Here is a 24,743-nt window from a genome sequence, read left to right as displayed (position 1 = left end):
CGCGCACACGTGTGTTGTAATTAGTGCAGCGCGGTCCCACTTCCTTAAAACCGGACTACACGTGCTTATTTCAAACCCTGTTTACTTCAGCACGGTGAGTTACAGAATCAACTAACTTTTAGGCTTAAAACTCATACATGTAGCCTACATCGAATAAATAGTGCAAATCAACTATGTCTTCAATTCCCATGGCAAATATTGCAATTCCCTCCTTCTTTGAGCCCCTTCGTGAAATGTAGGGCTATTAGCATGCAGCTGGAGGTATTAGCATGTAAGAGCAGGTGCCAGAGCAAAGTGCAGCTGTCGTCAACGAGAATATTGGGTGCTATCAGCGTGGCACTAATGGTGCCGTATCACAAGTGTGGATAACACAACCCTGCTTGTCTCGTCAGCCTCCTGTGTGTGTGTGTGTGTGTGTGTGTGTGTGTGTGTGTGTGTGTGTGTGTGTGTGTGTGTGTGTGTGTGTGTGTGTGTGTGTGTGTGTGTGGGGGGGGGAGTTGGTGTGGGTGTGGTTATGGATGTTGGTAACATTATCTGTCATTGAGGACAACACTGCTTGACAACCGAGATACCCATATATTTTCATCTTCCTCCTCCTCTTTACTTCACGAGGAACATTGCCTGTCCATCCTCCTCCTCCTCCTCCTCCTCACTTCCTGAGGAGCATGAGCTCTCCATCCTCCTTTTTCCTCCTCCTCCTAACTTCCTGGGGAACATTGTCTGTCCATCCTCTACCTCCTCCCTCTCTTCCTCATTCTCCTCCTCCTCTTGACGTGAGGGCCCTGAGGTGGAGGTCCAATTTTGCGATCAAATCATCTCATAAACTGTGTGTGTGTGGGGGGGGAAAAAGTCAAAGTGTAAAACAAACAAACAGAGCACAATGTACTGCGAGTGTGCCGGGAACACTCTTCCTCCAACAACCAGGGACCTGCGCTGCAGTAGACGGCCTCAAGAGAGTCCCCTGAGCCTGGGTGGCTTATCCCTTCTGCCCAGCTGAATTTGCCTGAAAACGGCATATGTCCGTGCCTCTGATGGCCTTTTCCTGTTGATAACGCCCCATTTTTTTGACCCCTTTTTTGCACACCATACAGTGATTGTTTGACAAAACATACAAATGCAAAAATGAGCATGGTGCAATTTTGCGCACACAAAGCATAGAGTTATATCCGCAAACGTATCACAACACAAACACTGGTAGTATACAGACACAATTGCTATAGAAGGGTGAAACGCATCCAGAAGTGACAACCCTATAGATTATGAAGCATTTCAGAAACCATGACCAGACCATCTTCTGAATTGCACAGAAGTCATCAGACATAAATAATGCAATCATAGCAGTGGCTATGGGGGGACACAGATATAAAATAAATAATTAAATAAAAGCCCCTAATAGCGTGAAAGCTTATTAAAATTGAAATCCTATTTTACGCTAACGTGTTCTTGGAATGGGTTCACAAACCCTGTTTTGACTCAGTCTCTATTGTGTCTCTGGCGTACACATTTTCTTCGGGTAAGGAAGCGTTCTCCATGGGGGAGCATGTGTCTGCATGCCTCACCTCTACCTACAGCAGAGGATTTGAGGTGTATGTAAGCAGGCAGGTGTTTTTCTTATTTTACCTCTTACTGGAAAGTAATTTACATGGCTGAGCGGATCCTGTGGCTCTCTCTCTCTCTTTCTCTTTCTCCCTCTCTCACATATATATATTTATATAACAGCCCTTAACTGTGCTGTCTAGTTACATCAGCCCGAGGAGGCTTATGTGTCGGCAAGTTCAGAACAGCATGCGTTCCCATAGCTGTTATCCACAGGTCTTTGTAGAAAGAACACATTTAGGGCAAAGTGTTTCCATAATACAACAGTACGTTGAATAGAGAATTCGCAAAAATCCACTGAATGGCGTTCCTCCAATGTTTATGGATATGCACTTGAATCCCTTATTGTAAACGTAGTCGGCAACATAAAACAGGGTTGCATACATAAATCATGGTTTCATCAAGATTATAGATACACAAACTACACATTTGCACTCATACACAAGCATACTGGGATATATGTGTAAGTGTGTGTTATGTATCCATATCTTATGTATTCATAAACTTACATTAAGGATGTTTACTTATTTATAATGAAGCGTCAAGTGTTTAGTTTTTATCATAGAAAAAAAATATTGGCTTCTAATGTATAGGGCAGAGTATATTGCGGGCAGGTGTAAATTGCATTCTCTGCAGTAAATAACATTAATTTTTATTCACAGGGGAATGGTAAAGGGTTCATGTTGACAGGATCTGATTTACAGAATATGGAGGATTGGGGATGGAGGAGCAATTTAAAACATGTGGACCATCTAACTATTTAATCTGAATCACATATTTTTCATATAATGCAAGACGTTTGCAGTGCACTGTATTTTTTGTGTGTTAATGTATATCTTTGTACGTACATTTGGATTTGATTTGGAATTGGATTACTTAGTGAAGGAGTTGCCACAATATCAAAACAAGTCATTGCACGAAAGGGTTGAAGTATAGCACTTGATTACATAAACGACAGAGTGGATGGTTAAGGTGAGATGTAAAAGATTAGTTTGAGGGAATGAATGATTCCTCAATGCTTGATTATTTTATTGTGTATAGTTGATGGTACAATTCAGGTTGACATTTATCAGACAATGGTCACTTTGGCAAGCACTAACAACAGATTAAACCATATAGTAATTTCAGACCAGCACATAGCGAAAAACACAATATACTATCCAACTAAAGTTACACATAGACAGGATCATCAAAAAAATCACCAAATGGTGTGAGGCTTCAACTTAATCTCAGGTGAGAATGTATTCAAGAAACTACTTGCATGAAACAGCAAAAGCATAGCCTTCTCCTTACTGAAATTGAATATGCTTTTCTGAGAAATATTACTTCTGTTCATTCCCTTTCCTTTTCATTTACCTTCATCATATTCACAACAACCCCCCCCCCCCTTTGTTAAGTATATGGTCTTTCAAAATATCAAAGAAGTCTTAAAATGTACTTCCTCCACATGGATGTTTCTAACCCTTTTCAAGTGCCAATCCTCTCCTTTGATAATCCTTGCTCATCAGGACCATGCCAGAATGTTAGGTCTCCACTTGATATTTGAAAGGGCCAATACAGAGGAAAGTGCTGGTATAAGTCATTGCCAATCAAGAGTTTGACTGATATTGAGTCATGCTTAGCAGGTGCAGGAAATGCCTCATGAAAATATGTGTGAAGATAGTTTAGGCTAACTTTATATTGTTTTTCTGCAACATTAAATGGAACTTATTTTCCTAAAGGAATGGCATTTATCTTGCCAAGCAGTGGAATGAATAAGACACTAATTATTCCCTAGGGACCTGTGGATCGCTTCTGTAAATGATCAATTACACACAGTAATATGTTATTGTTTTATGGCTCATTCCCGTAATCTTGGACATTAATTAAAATCAATATCCCCGAAGCATGTCTCACAGTGGGTTGTTATTTCTGCCTTCTGTAAGGCAATATGTGAAACCATCTGCCTTTTCGCTGGTGGGACATTGTCATCCATTTTCCAAAGACTAGTGAAGTGTTTATTCTGCGGCGACACCCTAAAGCCGTTCCGTTTAGTCAAATATTTTTACTCAAGATAACTGGAGAGAGAGATTGCTTCACACGTCAATCCCTTTAAGACCCGGTCCACTGCTCGGTTGTATATTCAGCTTATTTCCTCTAGCTATCGTTATGGTTAGCATAATGCATTAGGTGAACACATTATAAGGCAGGATAATTATGCATGTTTAGTTCCTGTTAAATAAATGGTAGGGACTCTGCTGACTCTGCTGTCGAAAATAACTTTTGCTATTGTAAGAGCAGCAATCTGCATGGTTTTGGATTTTTATGAAGCTGGTTTGCTGATTGAAGCCAAATCTCATTGGGGATTTGCAGAACTCGGGTATAAATAAACTTTAAATCCATAGCCAGTACTCCAATACTGGCAAAAAAAATCACAATGCAGGACAAAATGCTTCAAACATTATTCATTCAGCGCCCACCTTTGATGCCTCCCGACCTGTCGTATCCCCTCTAATTGTCCACATCAATAGCAGTACCAACCTACAGATCAAATAGGCAACATTCAAACTACTTATCAAGCACAAAACAAGATCTGAGAGCTTTTTCCTTCTTCTTCATTATCAGTAGAGTTTGTCACCAAGAAAGAGGGATAGAGAGAGAGAGGAGGAACCAGAGAAAGGAACCATGGATAATGTAGTCTAATGCAATTTGCCAGAGAGTGGGGTCATCCCAGTGGGACTCCCAGACATGGTGCATTAGGTTTTCTGCGACGGGATATAGCTGCACACCGCTGGGTGAGAAATCTATTAACAATGCTGATTTGTAGCGAGAGAGAGAAAATCTTGGCAGGAAGAAATTCTCAGCTTTCTTCGCCATTGTTCTCTCTCTCTCTCTCTCTCTCTCTCTCTCTCTCTCTCTCTCTCTCTCTCTCTCTCTCTCTTTCTCTCTCTCTCTCTCTCTCTCTCTCTCTCTCTCTCCCCCCACACTATAGCGCGGGATGTAAGGAGGAATGGCTCCTTTGATTTCTGCTGAATTATCCAAAGGAAGTAAATAGCATTCCCTCATTGTCCCTTTGTCTCTTTAATTGGTTGCTGCTCAGCTGCAGTGAAAGCTTATTAAAGAAAGAAAATTATTTTTTGATAAATACATCATTGATTTGGCAATTTTTGTAAAAAATAAACTTAAATGATTTTGTTTTCGTCAAGAGTTTGGATTACTCGAATACAGCAAATTTTATTTTCCAGTAGATATCTTTTTTGAATATCTACTCCCAAGTCAATAAACTCAGTATTAAGAAAGTCAAAACCATATTCGATGAATACAAGGCACGAAATGAAGTCTGTGCTGGCATAAATTTGGTTTTAGAATTGCGTTGTGTAGGTAAAAATTGTATCACGTAGGCCACCGGTAACACACAGCCGCCGTACCATTTGATACAACAGTAGGAGAGGGCAAAAAGAAGGCAGGCAATCTTTTTATTCTGCAAAACAAATAAAAAAAATGCAAGCATCATCAATTATCAGTTGAGGAACAATGTGTTCTTAATTTCGATATTGGTTGCAACAACTATCATCGCGGTACCTGAGTGTATAAATATAACTACCGTAATTACTCAACTAAATAAACTGTTTATAAATTACCCTGTGAAGTCTAAATGGAACCCTGGTAAGTATTTTTTTTTTTAAAAGATTGTGGTTAGAGGGAACTTGAGGCTTAACATATTTGGTATGCTAACTTCACAGCTTCTAGCCTAACTTTTTATCCCAAAGTGATGCAGTTAATAGCGTATGTTGTCGGTTTAGAAACATCCAACATAAGCCTGTACATAACGATTATTTCACAATCTAATCAGATTCTGTTCTCGTCATAATTTGACTGAAATTAATGCTTCTTCCGTGTGTGTGTGTGCAATTAATGTCTGACTTGATTTCGTTAACATGCTTGAAGAAATATTCAACGTCACAAACTGCTTTTTTAATTGTCATAGTTGCCAAACAAATGAAATTATGAATATCTTAAAATACTGAAAGGTTGAGTTAGGTGATGTTCCTTTTGACCCATAAACCTATTTATATACAGCGGGATCCCCCCCACCATCACGTGTTTTAGGTCTTAAATTTCATTCAAGGTGGTATTAAAAAGGTCTTAAAAAGTCTTAAATTTGACTTGCTGAAACCTGCAGATACCCATTGTATATTGTATATTGACATGAGATTGGTCAAGACCATACTAAAATAAAGTAGGGAAATAAAAGCAGAAACAATTGACCAAATATGAAAGAAAGTACTCAAAAGCTGAACCAATAGCGTAAATATGTGCATTGCTACAGAAATAAACAGACCGATTTAACTGCTGACACTGGGGTCATTTCTCATTTCATAAATTCCTTAATGCTTTTCACTCATGTTCTCAGTACAGTTAATTAAGTTATTTGACATGAAGTCAGCCAACTCAAATTGGGTTTGTGCTACATAAAGCCTCAGGTGTTATGGTTGCAGCCAGGAGGGCTGTCTCAATGCGAGCAGAATAAAAAGTATGGGATAACCGAGTATTAGATGAGACCATTAGGGATGCTAACCAACCTTGCTACGCCGCTTAAATCCTTTCATTATTCAGAATCCTGTTAGGACTTCTCAGAGTAAACCTCTGCCTTTGAAACCCAAGAGAATGGGTTCTTTAACGATGGGTATACTGGACTGCATCTCGAAACTCTTGACCAGGATGAATGAAGTTATAACAATTCTATATCTTGGTTGTCATGGTGTTATCTATTGTCTTTGCACTATCATCTCTGGTCATCACGGATAACGTCAGAAGGGACACAACCAAAATTAAACTTTGTGAGGGCCGAGTGTGAGCCAACACATATTCTATTCGAATGTCTGAAATATTTTTGGAGTACTGGCAGGAGGGCTTGCTGATTCAGACACTATCTCTAGCACTTTTGTGACTGAATGTCCTCTGGCTACTCGCCTCATATCTAAGTCGACTAAACTTTATATAACTCTGGACTACGTTGGCTGAAACAGTGAAAACAAACTTAACCAAATAACCTTGTTGGACTATAAATCATTCCATGACCCATCAACAATTAGGCATTCTTTTAGTATTCTTTGTATATATATTTTTAAAGTATAATACACCAACAGAAAGTAGCTAGCAGCCCACCAATCAACGTCTCACCTGAACAAGGGCTGGTGGGGGCATGTCATTAACCTTTTCATTGTAACTGTTAACGTCACAAAGTTAACATGACGTTAAAGTGCGTATTGGAAGTTAGATACTGCAGTGAAGAATCATATAGGAAAAAAATTCGAATAAACGATTTTTTAGTTTTTATTAATAAATCTACACTCCAAGTGGCATCTTGAGCCGTTTTTGTGATACAATTTTACTTCCGCATCTCAAACGCTCGTTTTCGAGCGTGACGTAGGAATTGGTAGACGGACGTTCTAATCATCATAGACTACATAGGCAACATAACAACAATGGATAACAGTTTCGGACCACTTCCGTACAATTTTGAGCCAGCTAGCCGTGAGGGAGAACAGCAACCACCTAAGAGGGGGAGACACCATGGCAATAGGAGGGAGATAGAGTTGTGGTGTCAGGAGAATTATGGTGAACCAGGAGCGGCTGAACATCAACACGGCCACGGAGGAAGAGCTCATGACCCTGCCCGGGGTCAACCGCCCCGTGGCGGACTGCATCGGGGGCTTCAAGAAGGTGGAGGACCTAGCGCTGGTGAGTGGGATAGGCGCCACCAAACTGGAAATTATTAAAGTGGAGATCTGCGTGTCGAGTAGGACCAGTTCGTCGCAGCACTCCCCGTCCTCCCTGCCGAGAGACCCGGAGCATATGTCCTCCTGCAGCGGCATGAACATCAACACCGCCACCCCGCCGCAGCTCATGAGCATCCGCGGCATCACGGAGAAAATCGCCCGGAACATTGTCGCCTATCGGACCCAACACGTTCAAGAGCATCGAGGCAGCTGGTTCGGGTCGATCACATAAACTGCTCCCTACTGGACAAGATCCGTTTCCAGGTGTTTGTGGAGCGCTCAAGAACTCCGTCCGCCAATACCAACGGCGGGCTGACCTACACGGGTCGGTCCCATCCGAGCCCAACCTCGTTCAGCCTCCGGAGCGACGACCTCGACCTCCCGCCGGGAGGACCCACGCAGATGGTGTCCCTCCGGGCCTGCGGGACCACCTGGGACCTTCAGCGCTGCTCCAGTGAAAAGGCCAACAACCCTGGCGTCAAAGAGGTCGTGTGTATGACCATACTGGAGAACGAGTGAGTACAACTAACGTGAGGGTTTGCGCTGATATTGTGTCTTCTTGGGACACGTTGTTTCCTGTGTGTAAACACGTTGGTGTCAGGGGATATCATGTACGATAATAACTAAACCGGCTAGGCAACGCAAACTTACATTCTGAGCCAAACTGAACACAGAGCCCCAGACCTGCATGTCTACCCTGGGTCTGGACCCCCAGACCTGCATGTTGGTCTAGACCCCCCCAGGCCTGCATGTCTCCCCTGGATCTAGACCCCCCAAGACCCTCCAGCCCATCTCCAGTGAGTGCAGCCGTTTGACTTCCAGGCGTCCGGCCCAGCATCCTGTAAAAGTTGCGTGGAGGCGTGTGTGTTTGCACAGCACTAGCTTGCGATCAATCACAAGATCCCATGATGGTTGTGTTGAGAGAGGGAGATGTTCTACACGGACACGCCCACTCGTCTGCAGGCTGTCGGAGGAAGCCCAGATCCGTGCTGGCGGTGTGAGGCAGCGGGGTTATTGCAGGTTATCAGCTCAGACTGGGTCCACTCATGACAATGCAAAACAAACACACGCAGAGGCAGCAGAGGAGCCGCGCAAATGAACGTGTATTTGGTGACAGAGGCGAAAAAAATGTCCTTTCTCTTCACCTGTACAAAATGCACCCAGGCTCGAAAGCCTGCTCCATCCTTTCTCCGATCGGGGAAACTGTGAAATCGGAGATGGTCGGACAGGAGGTCGGAGTTGGAACAACCCCCACAGATACAAAACCTCATCTCGTCGATTAGAAAAAACCCAAAACCACAGGGGGGGAAAATACAAGACCGCTCACCGCGGTAACTACTCACAACTCAGGCAGCAACAGCGACCGCGTATACCAATTCCTACGTAATATGACGCGTTTGACGTATCACATAAAAAAACAAAGTTTTTTGAAGCCTTGCTCAAAATAGTCACTTTAAAACTGGATTTTTTGCCGATATACTTTTTTTAACTGATAAAATCCTGCATTTTAATTTCAAAGGGCAATTTTCAGAGAATGTTATGTATAAATATTTTTAAAAACATTAACTTTCAATACGCACTTTAACTTTAAAATATCTGCAAAATAACTTGTTGAATAAGACGAGCTACATCTTCCATGCACATAGGGAAATTGATGTTGCAATTAAATGCTCGCATATTGGGATCCAGCCCCACTTATAGCTAATAACTGGGCATGCAGGAGGCTCCCTATTCCCCATCCTGCCGGCTTCTTTTTGCAGCATCCAGACACCATTTAACCAAGCTATCAGTCTCATAAAGATCCTTATCGTGAATCTCTCCGGCCAAATGATTTGCTCACTGTCAATTGGTACTCTCATCTAAATGATAAAAGTCGTCAATATTTAATAACATTACATTGGTCTGAAGTTGAATGTTGATTGATAAGGAACGTTTAATATTTAAGGTTGCATGATTCATCACCTCATGCTGACCATGCTAACCTATTCCCCAAATGTCTTTCTACACTAAAACTGCATATTGTAACGGAATAGAAGAGCACTGAAATATATCAGAAATAAACGGTGGATGGTGTTGGTGTTTGTGAAAGATCACAGTGATGCCTTGTCAATGTCAATTCTTGCATCTTGCACACTTGGACTTTTTTAATAAAAAGAAAAAGCCTAGGAAACACAGGAGGGTGTCCATCATAAATATGGAATAAATACAGAATGTAAAAGTGGTCGTCCGTGGGGGGGATTCTCGGGAGTCGATGGCAATACCTGTGTTCCCTGCCCACCAGCCATTCTTTGGTCTTCTGTGATCAGATTCCCGTGATTGATTATGTGTCAGGTATATCTCATAACACCTTCGTAACAGCCCCGTCCTCGATGCTCTTTGAATCTCCTTTCATTTTGCAGTTCAGCTATTTTAATTACACTACCAGCCTTCCCCCCTCCCTCACATGAGAGAGAGAGAGAGAGAGAGAGAGAGAGAGAGAGAGAGAGAGAGAGAGAGAGAGAGAGAGAGAGAGAGAGAGAGAGAGAGAGAGAGAGAGAGAGAGAGAGAGAGAGAGAGAGAGAGAGAGAGAGACGATGCCGAACAGCAACGAAACACTACAGTCAAAGAGCAAAGCATACCTGTGAAATATCAATTTATTCTGACCTCAAAGCAAATTCATCAGTAAGCCACGGCGCGCGGTGCTTAGAACCTCCCTGCTCCGGCATAACCTTACTTTGACAGGCGGTAAACAATGTCGGCCGATTCCATTACTGTCGAACGCAAATCCCAGCGTGTTGATGGACTTTGCAGATCATTGAGGGTTAGCCAAGGTGGTTAACCAGGCTTTAAATAACATTCCAAACACATCATGCCATCATTTTATCCTGCTCCCTTTTCACTGGACCTTAATACAAAGTAAGCAGCCCGAAAAATAAATCATGTAAAAGGAATAATCTGTTTAGATTTGTGTCTTCATCGTTTAACTGCTCGTAAACCAAAATGTAAAACAAACACGGACATCATGTTTGAGAACGTGGATTGATTTATTCCAACAAACTGGGTCTTACTTACCCATCTTTCTGGTATATATGAGAGGTATGCCTTGACTAAGGGGTTTTGTAGCAGGTAGATACACACCCCCGAGTCAAGTCCTTTCGGGTTCAATCACATATTTGGTTTCTTCTTTTCTATTAAAGGCACCCAGTGCAACTTTCGAGGCTTAAAAATAAACATTCAATTTCTAGTCTTTTTTACACGTAGTAAGTTTCAATAACTCCATACCATTACATACCGACATTTAAGCAGCAAAGATGAGACGTCGTTGTGTGGTGAGAACTGATACAAAATCGATAGCAACAACAATGCCGCCATTTTCTTTATTTTTTGTAACCTACAATAAATAAAGCAGGCTTCCAGTCAATGGAAAAATGGCTTCTCCCCACCGGCGATTGTTGTTGTTTACGATTTTCTATCAGTTCTCACCACACAACGACGTCTCATCTTTGCTCCTTGAATGTCGATATGTAATGGTATGGAGTTATTGAAACTTACTACGTGTAAAAAAGACTAGAAATTGAATGTTTATTTTTCATTGAATGTTTACATAAAGTTGCACTGGGTGCCTTTAAAATCTGCAATTACCATGTTTGATCTCCCGTAATTAGTTTCCTGTATTAATCAAAAGCCCAAAAGGAAATTCTGCTGGTGGTGTCGCCCCGGCCGTATCCCCAATAGACTCACTCCGGAGTCAGCCTCGACGCGGGAGGATCGCTGGGCGCAGGCACAGCCTCTCCCAGCATCACCGGCTGTTCGTGCCGCCTGGCCTCCGGTTAATTACACACAGCTCCTATATGCCAAAGCAAAAGGACATTGTCTTTCCATGAAGTGTCTTGTTCCGCCCGACCGTACCCGTGGCACGTTGGCACTCACCCGCTCACGCTGCGGGCATAGACCCCCTGGTCCCCACCGAAGCCGAGTGCTACGGCCCAGGGACCGTGTCTGTCTGTCTGTTCGTCCGTCCGTCGCTTTCCTCCTCTCGAACGGTCGTCTGTCGCGGGCCTCTCAAGCGAGCCGGGTGAATTGAAAACGATGGGTTACATGGTTGCAGATGGTTGTTGTTTTTTGTCGTTTTGTATTTGTTTAGAAATGGGTCGCATCCCAACCACCTCCCCTAATTAGACGATTGTTGTAGAAAGCCCTGGCGGTTGTGTATTATTAACAAACCATTACATCGAGTGCCTTTCATTTATTATAACAGGCCGCTCTAATTGGGTTTGAAGGCTTTTGTTTATCTTGATGGGCTTGGGTGGTCATTATTTCCCTCTTCAAATCAAAACAGATCTTATTAGTGTATGTGTACTGTGTGTGTGTTTTGTTATTTTTGGGGTCGAAGTCCTGATAGTGAGACTCAATTACGATAACCCTCCATTCTGCAGTGTACGTTCCACGCAGTCCATGTTTGTCGACGACTTCATGCCTGCATGCAGCCCATCAAGTGTCCAGTAAATGAGTGGCTTTAGGTGAAAGTTTGACCCCAAAAAACTATAAGAGATAATAAAGGATATATAAAAAAACAGACAGTAGTTGTTGTACAAAAGAGGATAAACAAGATAGCTGTAATTAATTCACAGTATACATCTTTATATCATCACACTTTGGTGAGTGGGAGTGGTATTGTCTGAGTGCGATTCAGTCTATAAATATTAATTTAGATGTTTTAAGCCACGGGAATTCCTTATTTAATGATGCCGGCATTCAAGTAAAATCAGCCAAAATCCTTTCATTTCCTTAATTTGTGTTTAATCATTTGATTATTTCAACATGACAGTTGGTTCACACCAGCTAAAGCATCAACTTCAATTAATCTCCTAATGATTAACCTCCCATGTCTTGCACAACTCCATGTGTAAATGTTTGTAAGGCCTGCTTCAATTGATCTCCCTGTGAAAGTGTAATGGTTTATTATAGTAAGGCGAGTGTTTAATGAGTAAGCAGAATTCTGATGGTCAACCTCAGAGTTGTTATAGAGAGATGTTATGATATCAAATAGAACAATTATTAGGTATGTATTTTGTTTAAATATTAACAATATTTTATATATTGAATGTGTATGAATTCCCCCAGGCATACCGACATATTTTATTCTTGAATTTCCACTTGAGCACCTTGGATACACATCTGATGAAGAATGCATTGTTGGTTGATAATACAAGGGTACCGAAGGTGAGGGGGATTGACCAGCTTGGCGAATTTAGGATTGGTCATGGCTCAAGTCAGCCATGGCAGGAGGGTCCAAGTTAAACTGCAATACACTATGGGTAAAGTGGACATGTCTGCAAGTCTGCAAGCAAGGCTGCAAGTAAGTTAAACGAATCAGCACAACAAAGAAGTCAGTCGATTGGCATGGCCTTAGTACCAGGCTTCATGGCTACAGTGGCAATACAATGGCCAACTATCTTAACACCTCTTAGTTAGAGAAAGGAAGGGAGGTATTTCTAGGTCCAAGGACAATGTATACAATTCCTTTGAAATTGACTAGTAATAATACAAACAAGGTTACTAAAATTTGTATATAATTGCATATTATAGTTACGATTGAATATTTCCACGAAAACATCTGATGACTGTATCCTCCCTAGGCTAGTCTGCTGCCCGCTGTCAAGTTTTGCGCTGGAAGGTGAACCTAAATACAGAGATCCGACTCGGGGTACAAAATAAAACTTTATTCAAGGAAGAAAGGCAGGAATAAAACAAACGAAGAACAGAAAAACTGCGAAGAAACTGGGGAACTCAAAAACACGGAACATAGGTGAACAGAATTACGATCAAAACAGCTGACAGACATTACACTAACGACACAAAGAACATAGCAGGTAGGGAACGTGATCGGGGCAGGATTGTTACACACGTTCCCTGATACATAAAAGGAGCAGGCCCATAAGTAGTGTTATGAGAGACACCTGTGTTCATGTAGGATGACACCTCCTGTGAAAAGATTATAGACTCTGCTTGTTATGCTCTCCCCCACCTGTTCATTGCATTGTGGGCTCAGGCATCGTGATAACACCACCGCCAATTTGGTTATAGTCATTTTCGTTAATCATGTAGCAGCTAGTACATGTTGAAATGAAAAAAAGCATGTAGAAGCAAATTTTGGTTGCGTTTGTTCTAGTATGTGTTTGAGTATCCTAGCACTCGGATATTATAATAAGGTTGTGGAAAGAATAATGGAACAACTTTAGTAATCAACCAGTCAGATTGAGTATTGCTCAATTGTATTTATTCAAATATCTTCATTAACTATGAAGGTAATTTGCTAAAAGTAAAGATGTGCAAAGGGATTCTGGCATTGAATGAGTATAGCCTCCAATTGTCCCTTGAATATATTTTTAATCGCGAATGGGAAATCCCGGGGTTGCAGCAGAGAAGTAAATGAGACTCGTTTGAGGAATGTAAACATGTTTGACCATTCCAATACAGAGTGGCCAACATATTATTTGTACAATGCTTGATTAAAAGCACTCTTGACAGACGGCTAGATACCACAGAGTAGTCGAGTAGTAGTGTATGAAGTCATTCAGTTACATTAAAAACACGCATATTAAGTATAAAACAATGTTAATATTGTAGACCTGAAAAAAGGGAGTCTTTCCATACAAGGCGAATTCCCTCTCTGCCACTATAATATTCTGCTTCCTGGTCCTCTCAACTACCTTTACACTAACCCTGACCCTCATTACTTACATCACCTGCCAAGCCTTGTGCTTCCATATTAATGACAGCTGATTTTTGCATCACTGTCCACTGACTATAGAACCCCCCCAAGCTCCCCTCAAAGGCACTTCATCAAACAGGGACCCCTTCAGAGCCTATGTTCAACATTGGGATTAGTCCCAATTTCAACATTGAGGAGGCAGATTCAATTACATGCTGCAGTGGTTTAAACGCTGCATTGAAGGACTAAGTGTGTCTCAAGTTTTTTTGGGGGGAAATGAACAACATTAGCAATGTTGCATTCAGCTCCTGAAGGGGAATGCAATGATGATGAATGTATTTGTATTTTGACTGACGAGCAAAGCAAATTTTTTTTATGTTTTATGCTAACCTTAGGGTCATAGATGAGTGGCGTTTTACCTTGAGCGTCAATTGAACGTTTTAACTAAAGATATTTAATTTGTTAAGATTGTATAATTTGAATGATCATCTTTAGCCAGGGCTTAGAATAAAGCGAAACGAACACTCAAGATATTAAGATTCTTCTGAATAAGTTTCCACCTCTAGATTGGGACATATCTCTTTAATGCTTTAACCAGCTGCAGTAAATACAGCTGAAAATATATGTCGAGAATTGCTACATTCATTTAGCATCTGTTGGATACCATGTATTTGGCTCGTGCTATCGTGCAACGGCAATATCCAGCATCCAGATGGAGTAGCTATCAGGGAGTCCCAGGAAACTGACCATAATGGATACCCACTTGACAGTAGCCTCTGCCGGCCCAGGCTAGCTGTTCATCAACCCCCTTTGCTGTGAGGAAAAGTTCCCATTAGGGTGGCGGTATTTGATATGTGGCAGGCGACGGAGAAAAGCCTCATCTATCCATACCTCCCTTTCCTTCGTCTCAGTCTTAAATTACCCCTTTTCTTCCTTTACTCCTTGTTCACGTTTCCTTGTTTGGTGGCAAAATGAAGAATGAAGTCCATGCCTACACTGTGCATCGCCAGCAGAAAGCGCTTAATAACCTCACACGCCGGGTAACAAAAAAGAAAAAAGAAAAGCTTCTCATCCGAGTTAACCCTGCCAGGTACACGGCCTTTGCGGTCAGGGCAAATGGTCTACTCCTAATGCGTCTTGTGGAGGGTCTAAGCGGAGAATGTGAAGGCAGAGACGAAAACGAAGTAGCTTTCCTACAGCGTGCCTGGAATCTCCATTAGTCAACAATCCTAGCATATTTCCTAGCCTTTCCTTTCTTCCTGGAACACTTTTACGGAGGCAGCATTGTACCTGACATAGAAAGCAAATAAATAATAAATAAAGGGAAGAACGACAGGCTATTCAAGGTGCCCTGTCACATACCATTTATCAAGGACTGTTTTCAAAAACACCAGGGCATGGTTTAGTCTACGGTGTTTATGCCTGGCTCCTTCACCGTCACACGCGTGCGCTGAAATGATGGAGTCACACGTCACGCCTGCCACTATGAGGATCACCTCAAAAGTCCTTGGTCCTACTCATTGTGGTCGTTGTAATTCTTGTCGTATCGTGTCTTAAAATCCCCTTCCCTCCACCCTTCTTGTTCATCGGCGGGCTAATAATGACGACAGTCCCCGGTCCTTAGGGTGCAAGCGCCCAGCCTGACCTCGCCCATCTGTTAAGGTGCCAGGCTGGTCACAAAAAGTTATGAACCAAAGGATCAATCAGTCTGCTATGAACCTTTCTGCAGGGATTAGTGTCTGGTGAATCATTTGATTGAGAGCATTAATGGGAAAACGAAGCGGCTTTCATTTTGAAGATTTTTTTATTTTCAAATGTATATACAGCATTCTTGTAGTACTCTGTGCGTTCTTGTAGTATTCCTTTCTCTGCTCTACAGCAAAGGCATGAGGTGAACATTTTTTTCCCCCGTGACAAATGAAATGGGTAATGTGAACAATACGTATCTGTTCATGAGTTTGTGTGTAGAGACAAAATTGGAATAGTACTGAGAAGGACTAAATGATGAGTTAGGGATGATTGCATATATATTTTAGCACCACATTCTTTAGCTTTAGACATAAAAATCATTCAGGTATTCATATAGCTTTGATTGAATAGCAAGTAGTACATGCATAAAGTGAAGTGTAACATCAAACATACTGATGATAAGGATTATCTGAAATGGGACTTATAGGTTGACAATATCATCTTGCACATATGAGTTGCCAGTACTACCAGGGTTCAGCAGACGCCAAATCGATCTAATCCCATGAAACCAGATTGTCACGTCGTGTGATCCAATCAAACCGTCATCCATTCCCTTGAAGGAAGAAATCTGGTCCCTACTTGAGGCAACTGTGGTCCATACACGCACGCACGCACGCACGCACGCACGCACGCACGCACGCGCACAGTGATTCCCATCTTTTGACATGTGCAGCGTTCAAGGGCACAGCACTAGTACACACCCCGGGCAAGGCTAGTCAAACTCTGGTTCATGAGCCTACACAGTGTGGTGCTAACCACAACGGAGATGAATATGGATGCCTCTGTGGATCACGAGATTGCTCTGGGCTCCCAGCTTCATAGCAATGGGGCAAAACACCAAACTAGTTGAAGAACACAGAATACTGTGCAGATCATTACAATATACAAAAACGTTTTCAACAGTTGCCAGAATATAAATTGTTGTAGTGCTGTGTAAGAATTCCCAAGCAACACAAAGAGGAAGGCGATATGCTACTTCTTTATCTACTGAGGGTGCAGGGGAGTGATTGTAGTCTTTTCATTGGTTTAAATGATTTGTCAATCAGCAGTTCCATAATTAAAGCAGCAATTTGTTGGATTTGGTGGCATCTGGCACTGAGGTTGCTGATTGTACTCCTCCCCTCTAGCGACGTAGGATAAACTATGATGGCCTCTAAGGGGCCAGTCGGTACTTCCAAAATGCTGTTTTGGAAGTAAAATTTAAAATGCATAAAAAGGAAAAAAAACATTCTTATGAATATTATATTACATTTCTGCCAAATCTGTTCCACCAGATGCCACTTGATTGTACACACTTGATTGTAAAAGTTGCCAATAACAATTATCAACTGTTGTCATTGGACAAGGATGGGCCACTTTCACCCTCCATACACCAACCTGTCTCGATGGTTTATCCTTCACTGTGCTTTTCTTTCAAGCTAAACTTTCCTCTTCTTATGTTTAAAGGATGACTTTTAAAGGGCAAGTTACCAACAACAATCGCTCAACATCACATTTCTCATATCAAGAGGAATTTATTTTTTAGCTGCAAGTTTGCCGTTTTTGTCACCACTTGCACTTGTATTAAACACAACAAACCCTGCTCTGCATGTCAAATCTTCCTATTGTATATGCACACTACATATTAACCATGACACATACATTGTAATTCTAATTATTTTTGAACATGCTTGCTTTATTTAGTTCTGAATTGATTAACCCTGCTCATTATTTCTAGGTATTTAATTATTTGTGATGGACATTCTCAACCACACAAAAAGTACTAAACTTAGTAACTAGTGAGATTGAACTATTCACCTTATCCAAAGAAACGTATTTAAAAAGTATACGTAGGAGGAGCGAGAGAGATTTCGGGAAAGTCTCTCTTTCACTGTCGCTTACACTTCCAACCCTTGCCAATTTGTAACTGTGTTTGCAGTTACCTCATCAACCTGACGGCTAGAATTCAATCTTGGTTTTGCACTTTGAATCTTACCATTAAGGGCAATCGTTTATTTTGACTTTGGCATTAAGAGTATTATTATTCGAAGTGTATGGTAGATTTTGCTACTTTATACCATTTAGGCTGCAGGAATTACCCTTCAATGTAACTCATATGCAAAATATTTGCAGCTGTTTTTGAGCTTTTGTTTGAAGTGAATTGATATTTGGGGGCCAGAGTACATTATGAATACCATTATTGTTTTCCCTTCTCCCTGGCTGAAGTGCTTATCTCTTTACCTGTCTCAGAATGCTAAATGTTCCACCATTGATCAAAGAAAGTTTTCCCCATTTTGAAATTATCCGTTCTGCGGATGAGACTTTCATATCTTGGGTTTTCCCTAAACTTCCCTGAAATGGTTTCATAATTCATACTGACAGGTGCAAAGTAGGTTTTTTTTCTCACCCTTTCTCTCTCTCATCTCCCTCACTGCATCTGTTCCTTGCTCTTTTTTCTTCCATTTTTGTGTTTCTGCCTCTGTAGGCGGTTCTGTTTGTTTCCCTTGGTTTGTGTGTCTGTCACTGCTTCTATTGTTAACTCTGTTGTTCTCATTCCCCTTAACCCATCTTTCCTCTGATTCATTTGTCCTCAAATGCCTGCAGTGACATCTCATTTTCTATTATAATTTTTTTGGGTTTGGACATTGTTGAATTAACGAGACATTACAAAATAAATATATAAAAATGTCACCAAAAGTCAAAACAAATGTATTCTATGGGTGGTTGGGTAAGTGTCCAACACATTTGTGCATGTACTTCAAAATTAAAAAAATGTGCCACTGTATATAGTTCAGTGTGGTAAGCACCTTGCAGTGAACCGTGATCTTTACTGACTGTGTGTTTGCCATCGTATCATGTGATTTGAGACTGGAATCTAAGCAATCCAGTGCTGCCTGTATCACTTAATTACAGACAGACAGATTTTCAAAGGACGCCATGGAGAGAAATCTATTGTTACACCATCTGTCTCTTTGTCTTTTCCACCAGAATAGCTTCCCAACATCAAATGTAGCACACATATTTAGAGTGCACCCGTTATACAGTGCATTCACAGGTAGCGAGAATTGAACTGAAATAATACAATGTAAAACCCTAATTGTTCACTCATTATTACTTTATTGTTATGGGCTAATGCAAAACATTACATCTATGTATGTGCTACACCTACAAGATCTCCTACCATTTCAATTTAAGGGTGTCTTTCAATATTCCTGTAGCAAGTCCTTATAAATAAAATGCATATCATATTTATTTCAAAGGATGATCCTTTCAGCATTTGCTCATGTTTTCTGTTATCGTCACTCACCTCTTCAATTATGCGAAGATTAAGTATGAATGGATGATTTATCAAAACAAATATCCATTGTTTTCTCTCACATGTCATCTACCCAAAGTTGATCACCATTTGTTTGGAGGTTATTTTTTTATTACATGACATTACTGAACCCACTTTACACAAGGCACTGTGCGAGCATGTACACTGACTTCTTCAAAGATCTAACGAAAGAGCTATAAAAAGCAGATGAGCAGAACCTAACGTGACAACAGGGTCTTACCTCTTTCATATTGTGAATATAGATGTATGACATGCCCTCATAATGTTGAAAATAAGTTATGGGAATTTAAATGTATTCATAAGTAAGTGAATGTGGAATGGAACATCATTTGAAATAAATATAATATGCATTTTATTGATTGCTTGCTACAGGAATATTGAGGGAAACCCTTATTTTATATTGAAATGGTCAGAGAACATGTAGGTGTAGCATATACAGAGATATAATGTGTTTATTACTTATTGTAAGTCGCTTTGGATAAAAGCGTCAGCTAAATGCCCTAAATGTAAATGTAAGGCAGCCATCCCCTCAAGCTCAGAACACACCTTTAAGCACACAACCCATTGACCTTAGTGGATGCCATTATCCAATAATAACTTATTCTGAGGACAATCCAAATTGATGCGTTCCAAATTGACATAAACACAAAAGGAACAGTTCTTTAAAATCCAAAATATCCAAATAGAGTACCAAGAAGTAATAGGAATCACAAAGATGAGTATAGTTGCGTTTGTTTTTTGTGTTTGTTGAACTTCATTTGCACCCCCTTGAACAGCATTACCAGCTGCGCTATCTCCAGCCGTGAGGGTGAGGTGAGGGTGGCCCCACAGTGAAGACACCTTGACCGCTGGCGTTGTGAGCACTGATCGCGGCTGTGATCGATGGGACGCACGCATATGAGGTGAGTCATCCCCTCGCTCTGCCTCCTCCTGGTCCGTCTCTCCCTTCATCATTCAGAGGGAGTCCAGAGAAAGATGACGAAGGTATTGGGGGGGGGGGGGGGGGGGGGGTGACCTTCCTTCCTTCCTTAAATTGGCATAATGTGCGTCACACCGAGACGCTGGCTTTGCCTAAACCCTTCATTTGAATCCTCTTCCTTAATTTAGTTTCCCCGCAATCTAACTGAACTTTGCAATGTTCCTTGGAGTTTTTGTCCAAAGCAAATCCACTGTAAGGGGACGCACGCCTCAAGGTCTAATCGATGGTACGCTGCATTCTTAACAAAGGAATTTAGACATTTCACGTTCCACTGAGATGTCATCTTGGGGTAATTGTGTGTCACCGTTGCACAGAAATACATGAGCATGTCACGCAAACATTTCCCTGCACATCCTGTATGAGTGTGTGACAAATAAAAACCCTGTAGAGTACACACCTTGGTATACAGCATTTAGCATTTTAGATCCCACTTTGGGTACTTTAAAGAATGATGAAATGGTACAAACAACCACTGGTTTTATTGGCAGCAAGAGGACTCAGAGGGAAGGGTTTGAAAGTGTTTGAATGACTGGAGGAGACCCCTACACAGTCCCTACACAGTCCCCGGATCATATCCTGGTCATGGCACTTATTGCTAATTCACCCCTGTTGTTTCATACATGGCAGGACAGGAGGGGCTTTTAATTTTACTGAATGGGCCCATTTTCAGTGAGGACTTAGTACCTCCTCAGTGTGAAAGGAAGTGAATGTAATGGCCGGTGTGGAGAGGGAAATGAGGACACCCTGGAAATTACTTTTACAACAACAACATTGGACCGGCGGATAATGGCTGATAATACTTACCAGGCTTAGTGAAATCAAATCTTTGTTAGTATTCCCGTCGGGCAGTCCAGCCTTCTGAGGAGGGATTGTAAATAAAGGCACTGCCTTCCCCTGTTAATTACCTTTGTTTTGTCTCAAATAATTCGAGACTCTGGGAAATATTGTGTAGTTAAACATTCAATATGGAAGGTTAATTGGATTTTTTTCTAGGGGCATTATCTGTGTAAAATACATCGCCACCACAAATAAACACCAGGATTTCCAGATTTCTGCTTCATTTGTGTTTGGGGTTGAATATTTCCGGGGGTGAGTTGAGGATAATGTGAAATGTGTAATGTAAGATGTGCTTGTGTGCGTTTCTTATGGAATCAAAGTTGCATTCAGCTGGGATAACCAGTAAACCAGTCTATTTTGAAACACAGACTCAAGAGGAAACGCATGCTCAAACTACATGCTCATTATCTTCAACAGAGATGTTTAAAGATACCCTCGACAACACCAGTCAACTGACATTGTGCCCTTTCAGACACCTCGGTTTCGTATCTACCTAAGACTGGAACCATCGGATCGGAACGCTTTCTTCTGCCAATTACCACTTGTCACACTATATATTTGTCAGTTATTCTCAATTGGACCTCATTTGGCTGCTCTGCTTAGCATTATGCAGAGTCCTCACCTGGCCTCACAGCAGTATAGGCTACTCAATAAAACCTTAAAGTATGTGAAGAAAAGGGGAAGGGGGGAAAAGTTTATTTTAGTTTTATCAAATTGTTGATGTTATGATATAACTGTGGTTCTCGGAATAAAATTAAATATTAGATCTTGACATCCTAGCAATGCAAAATCAAATTCTGAGTGATTTTGATGAGGGATGACTTTGAAGAGTAACGACAAAAAGTTGGTAAGTGACATGATTTATATGTCAAATCATGCCAAAGCTATGGACACACACACACCATGTTTAAAAATCCATCAATGTGGCAAGGGCCAAACAACAATGGAGGTCCGACCTGGAAAATCGCCTCTAAAAAATACCGGAACAATCAGAAAATAGGTCAGAATGTTACGGTGGCTCGCACAAAGACCTTTGTGTCTCTCGAAGGAAAACGGAAGGGTTTCAAAGAAACTGCAGATGCACGAAACGAGGCGGCGAGTGTGTGTTCATTAGCACAGACATCTTGGCTGGCAGAGGAGTCTGTGATGTCATCTTAAAACGGGCAATATCAATCAGTGACCCTGGTCAACGAGCAGCGGCGCCGGCTTTGCACGTTGCTCATTGGCTTGACAGGTTGCAGGAATCAACCCTTTGAACACGAGTGTCACACCAGGGTGAACACGGGTGTGGCGTGCAAGCTCAGAACATTAATCACAGATTCCATTCAGCTAAGGACGATGTATTTAGGAGAGCGTGGCGTGACTGAAGTCAGATTTCTTTTGGTACAAAGGCTGCCATGCTTTTTAGGCAAATTGATAAAAACTGATGTATTCTACTGACTGGTTTATTTTATTTTATTCCTTACTGAATCTTCAATGTTCTAATAGTCTGTTTTTCTCAGCTTCTCATTTCTCTAAAAATATTTAAATAAACAACCTTTGGAGTACACACATCCAATTATTAACCTGAAATGTCACAATTTGTGTGCAGACAAAAAAAACAACGCGTTGCCCCTTATACAAAGCTTCCACAAGTTATTCTTATATCCGAAACAATTTTGCATGTAATTATACTCTTAAGCCTTTGTGCAGCTTACCAAAAAATCCCTTAAGTGCTGCTTGATCTTGGTGAAATCTCTTTAGTTTTTCTGTGTTCAAAGTTTCACAGATTCAGTGCTATTACGTTTCAGCTTTGTTTGTTTACTGCCTCCTTGCTCTTATTTATTCATTGTTTGTATCCAAGAATACAAATGTTTAATGTGAAGTGTCCTACTTACATACTATTTATATTTGGTACACATATCAGGGGCATGATAGTGGAGTGGATAGGGGGTTCAACAAATGAGCTCCAAGCCTAAAGGTTATGGACTCCATCCCTAAGTGTCTGCACCACTCCTCGACCAAGATACCTAAACCCTACCTGTTCTTTAATGACATGTGAATCTGAATCCGATGTCAGAAGCTTTGGATACTATCTGACACAGAATTTGCACTACGACTGTTCATCTGACGGTTAGCAGCAGGCATTAGCGAATGGCGTGTATGCACCCATAACACAAACAATGTTAGATAATCATTAAGGCATAGAAAAAACATTAAAATCACATTATATCAAAACCACTGGCCCTTCCTCATTTTTATTCGGTCGCAATTGAACCAAAAAACCTACTTTATGCAGTTCCGATACGATCACTATTATACACTACAAAATGTTATGTACAGATCCTAAGCAATGATCCAGAAACTGGATATAGCGGTGTTATTTTGGATCGGCGGGCTCCGAAGTGAACCGTTTCACACAGAAGGCTTTTTGATGATTTATCCACATGATAGAAGACCTTCAGTATGCACACAGCAGGGGCCCTGCAGCTTCAAAGGGGGAAAACACACACATTCCTGTTTGCTATAACAGCTGTCAGACTAGCTGCTTTAATTATTTACTTATTTGTCAATATAGTTAGAAACACAATAATCATTGAGGGGGACACCAATTATTCAAGTGGGTCCCTTCTTAAAGTCTGGATGATGTGCAGATTGCTTTTTAAGGCAAGTGCTTCTAGATCACACTGGATAAAAGTCACAGTATGTGACTCAATAGTCATAGTGCACTGAACCAATTGTACAGCAAACGTGAGTAAGAAAGCATGCATATTCATGTTTTCAACCAGCATGCAGCAACAACAAATGTCCTTTTTTAGAAATGCCCTCTGGTCCGTTGTGTGATTTATAACGTGTTGAATATGTGTCCTTCACTGCCCACTTCATCTTACTCTAGTTATGTCAGACGGCACAGAGGGGAAAAAAGCAGAAACAGCACAGTCCAGGATTCAAAGCAGCTGTACAGAGAGAAGGGACCGACGAGCAGGCTCCCCGGCCAATGAGAGCAGGGCGGAGGAGGGTCAACCCGCCTATTTCCCTCCCCAATCTTGCGGGTTGTTGGCGTATCAGAGTCACTGAGCAAGAGTACTGGCTGGCGGAGCACAGCCTGCGTGCTGCCACAACTTACACTGGATTTAAACCATCCTTAGAAGGAAGGAGAAGCTAGTAAAAAAAAAGAAGAAACTGCCATTTGCAGAGGAAGAAGGGAGAGAGTGACAGCGACAAAGACAGCTCTTTGTGGGTAGAATTCTGAAGGCTTTTTCCTGTTGGTAGAAAAAGCAGGGTAAAATACAAACAAACAGGAGCAGAGCGAACACAGTTTGGAAGAATGTACAAGCCAGTGTGTTTCTTCACGCTTTCATGGCTGTTTGCTATGCTTATTTTCCCAGGTAAGACCTTCTTTTTTCTACTTTTCCCTTTAATTATTTGCTTGTGTGTGTATGTGTGTGTCTATGTGTTTGTGTGCTGCCTCTGCATCTATCTCACTTACTGCACTCTGGAGACCGAACAGTGTTTGGAGAGAATCACTTCTCCTCTCTCTGCCTCTCTGTCCGGTCTCTCTCTCTCTCTCTCTCTCTCTGTCGCTCTCTCTATGTCTCATTCTCTCTCTCTGTCGCTCTGTCTTTCATTCCCTCTTCTCTGTGTGTGTCTCTCTCTCTCTGTCGCTCTCTCTATGTCTCATTCTCTCTCTGTCGCTCTCTCTATGTCTCATTCTCTCTCTCTGTCGCTCTCTCTGTCTTTCCATCTCGCTTCTCTCTCTCTCTCTCTCTCTCTCTCTCTCTCTCTCTCTCTCGTTGCAGTCATTCCTCATGCTGTCTTCCTATCCCCCTC

The 24,743-nt window shown here is 41.5% G+C and overlaps 1 protein-coding gene and 1 long non-coding RNA gene across 2 annotated transcripts in view; both read left to right on the top strand.

The window, feature by feature from the left end:
- The first annotated feature begins 13 nt into the window (after positions 1 to 13).
- On the top strand, positions 14 to 21,604 carry LOC132461771 (uncharacterized). Its single transcript, XR_009526676.1, has 3 exons — positions 14 to 94; positions 19,903 to 20,019; positions 21,090 to 21,604. It is a non-coding gene; the product is annotated as an uncharacterized LOC132461771 (long non-coding RNA).
- A 2,370-nt stretch (positions 21,605 to 23,974) lies between these two features.
- The window catches only part of opcml (opioid binding protein/cell adhesion molecule-like), a 158,605-nt gene continuing 157,836 nt past the window's right edge, over positions 23,975 to 24,743 (top strand). The window contains exon 1 of the mRNA XM_060057168.1: positions 23,975 to 24,301. Coding sequence (XP_059913151.1) covers positions 24,241 to 24,301 — 61 coding nt within the window. The 5' untranslated portion in view covers positions 23,975 to 24,240. The remainder of the gene's footprint in view (positions 24,302 to 24,743) is intronic.

Source organism: Gadus macrocephalus, chromosome 7 (genome assembly GCF_031168955.1).
Source record: "Gadus macrocephalus chromosome 7, ASM3116895v1".
Lineage (NCBI taxonomy): Eukaryota > Metazoa > Chordata > Actinopteri > Gadiformes > Gadidae > Gadus > Gadus macrocephalus.
This window is presented reverse-complemented; position numbering and strand designations above follow the sequence as displayed.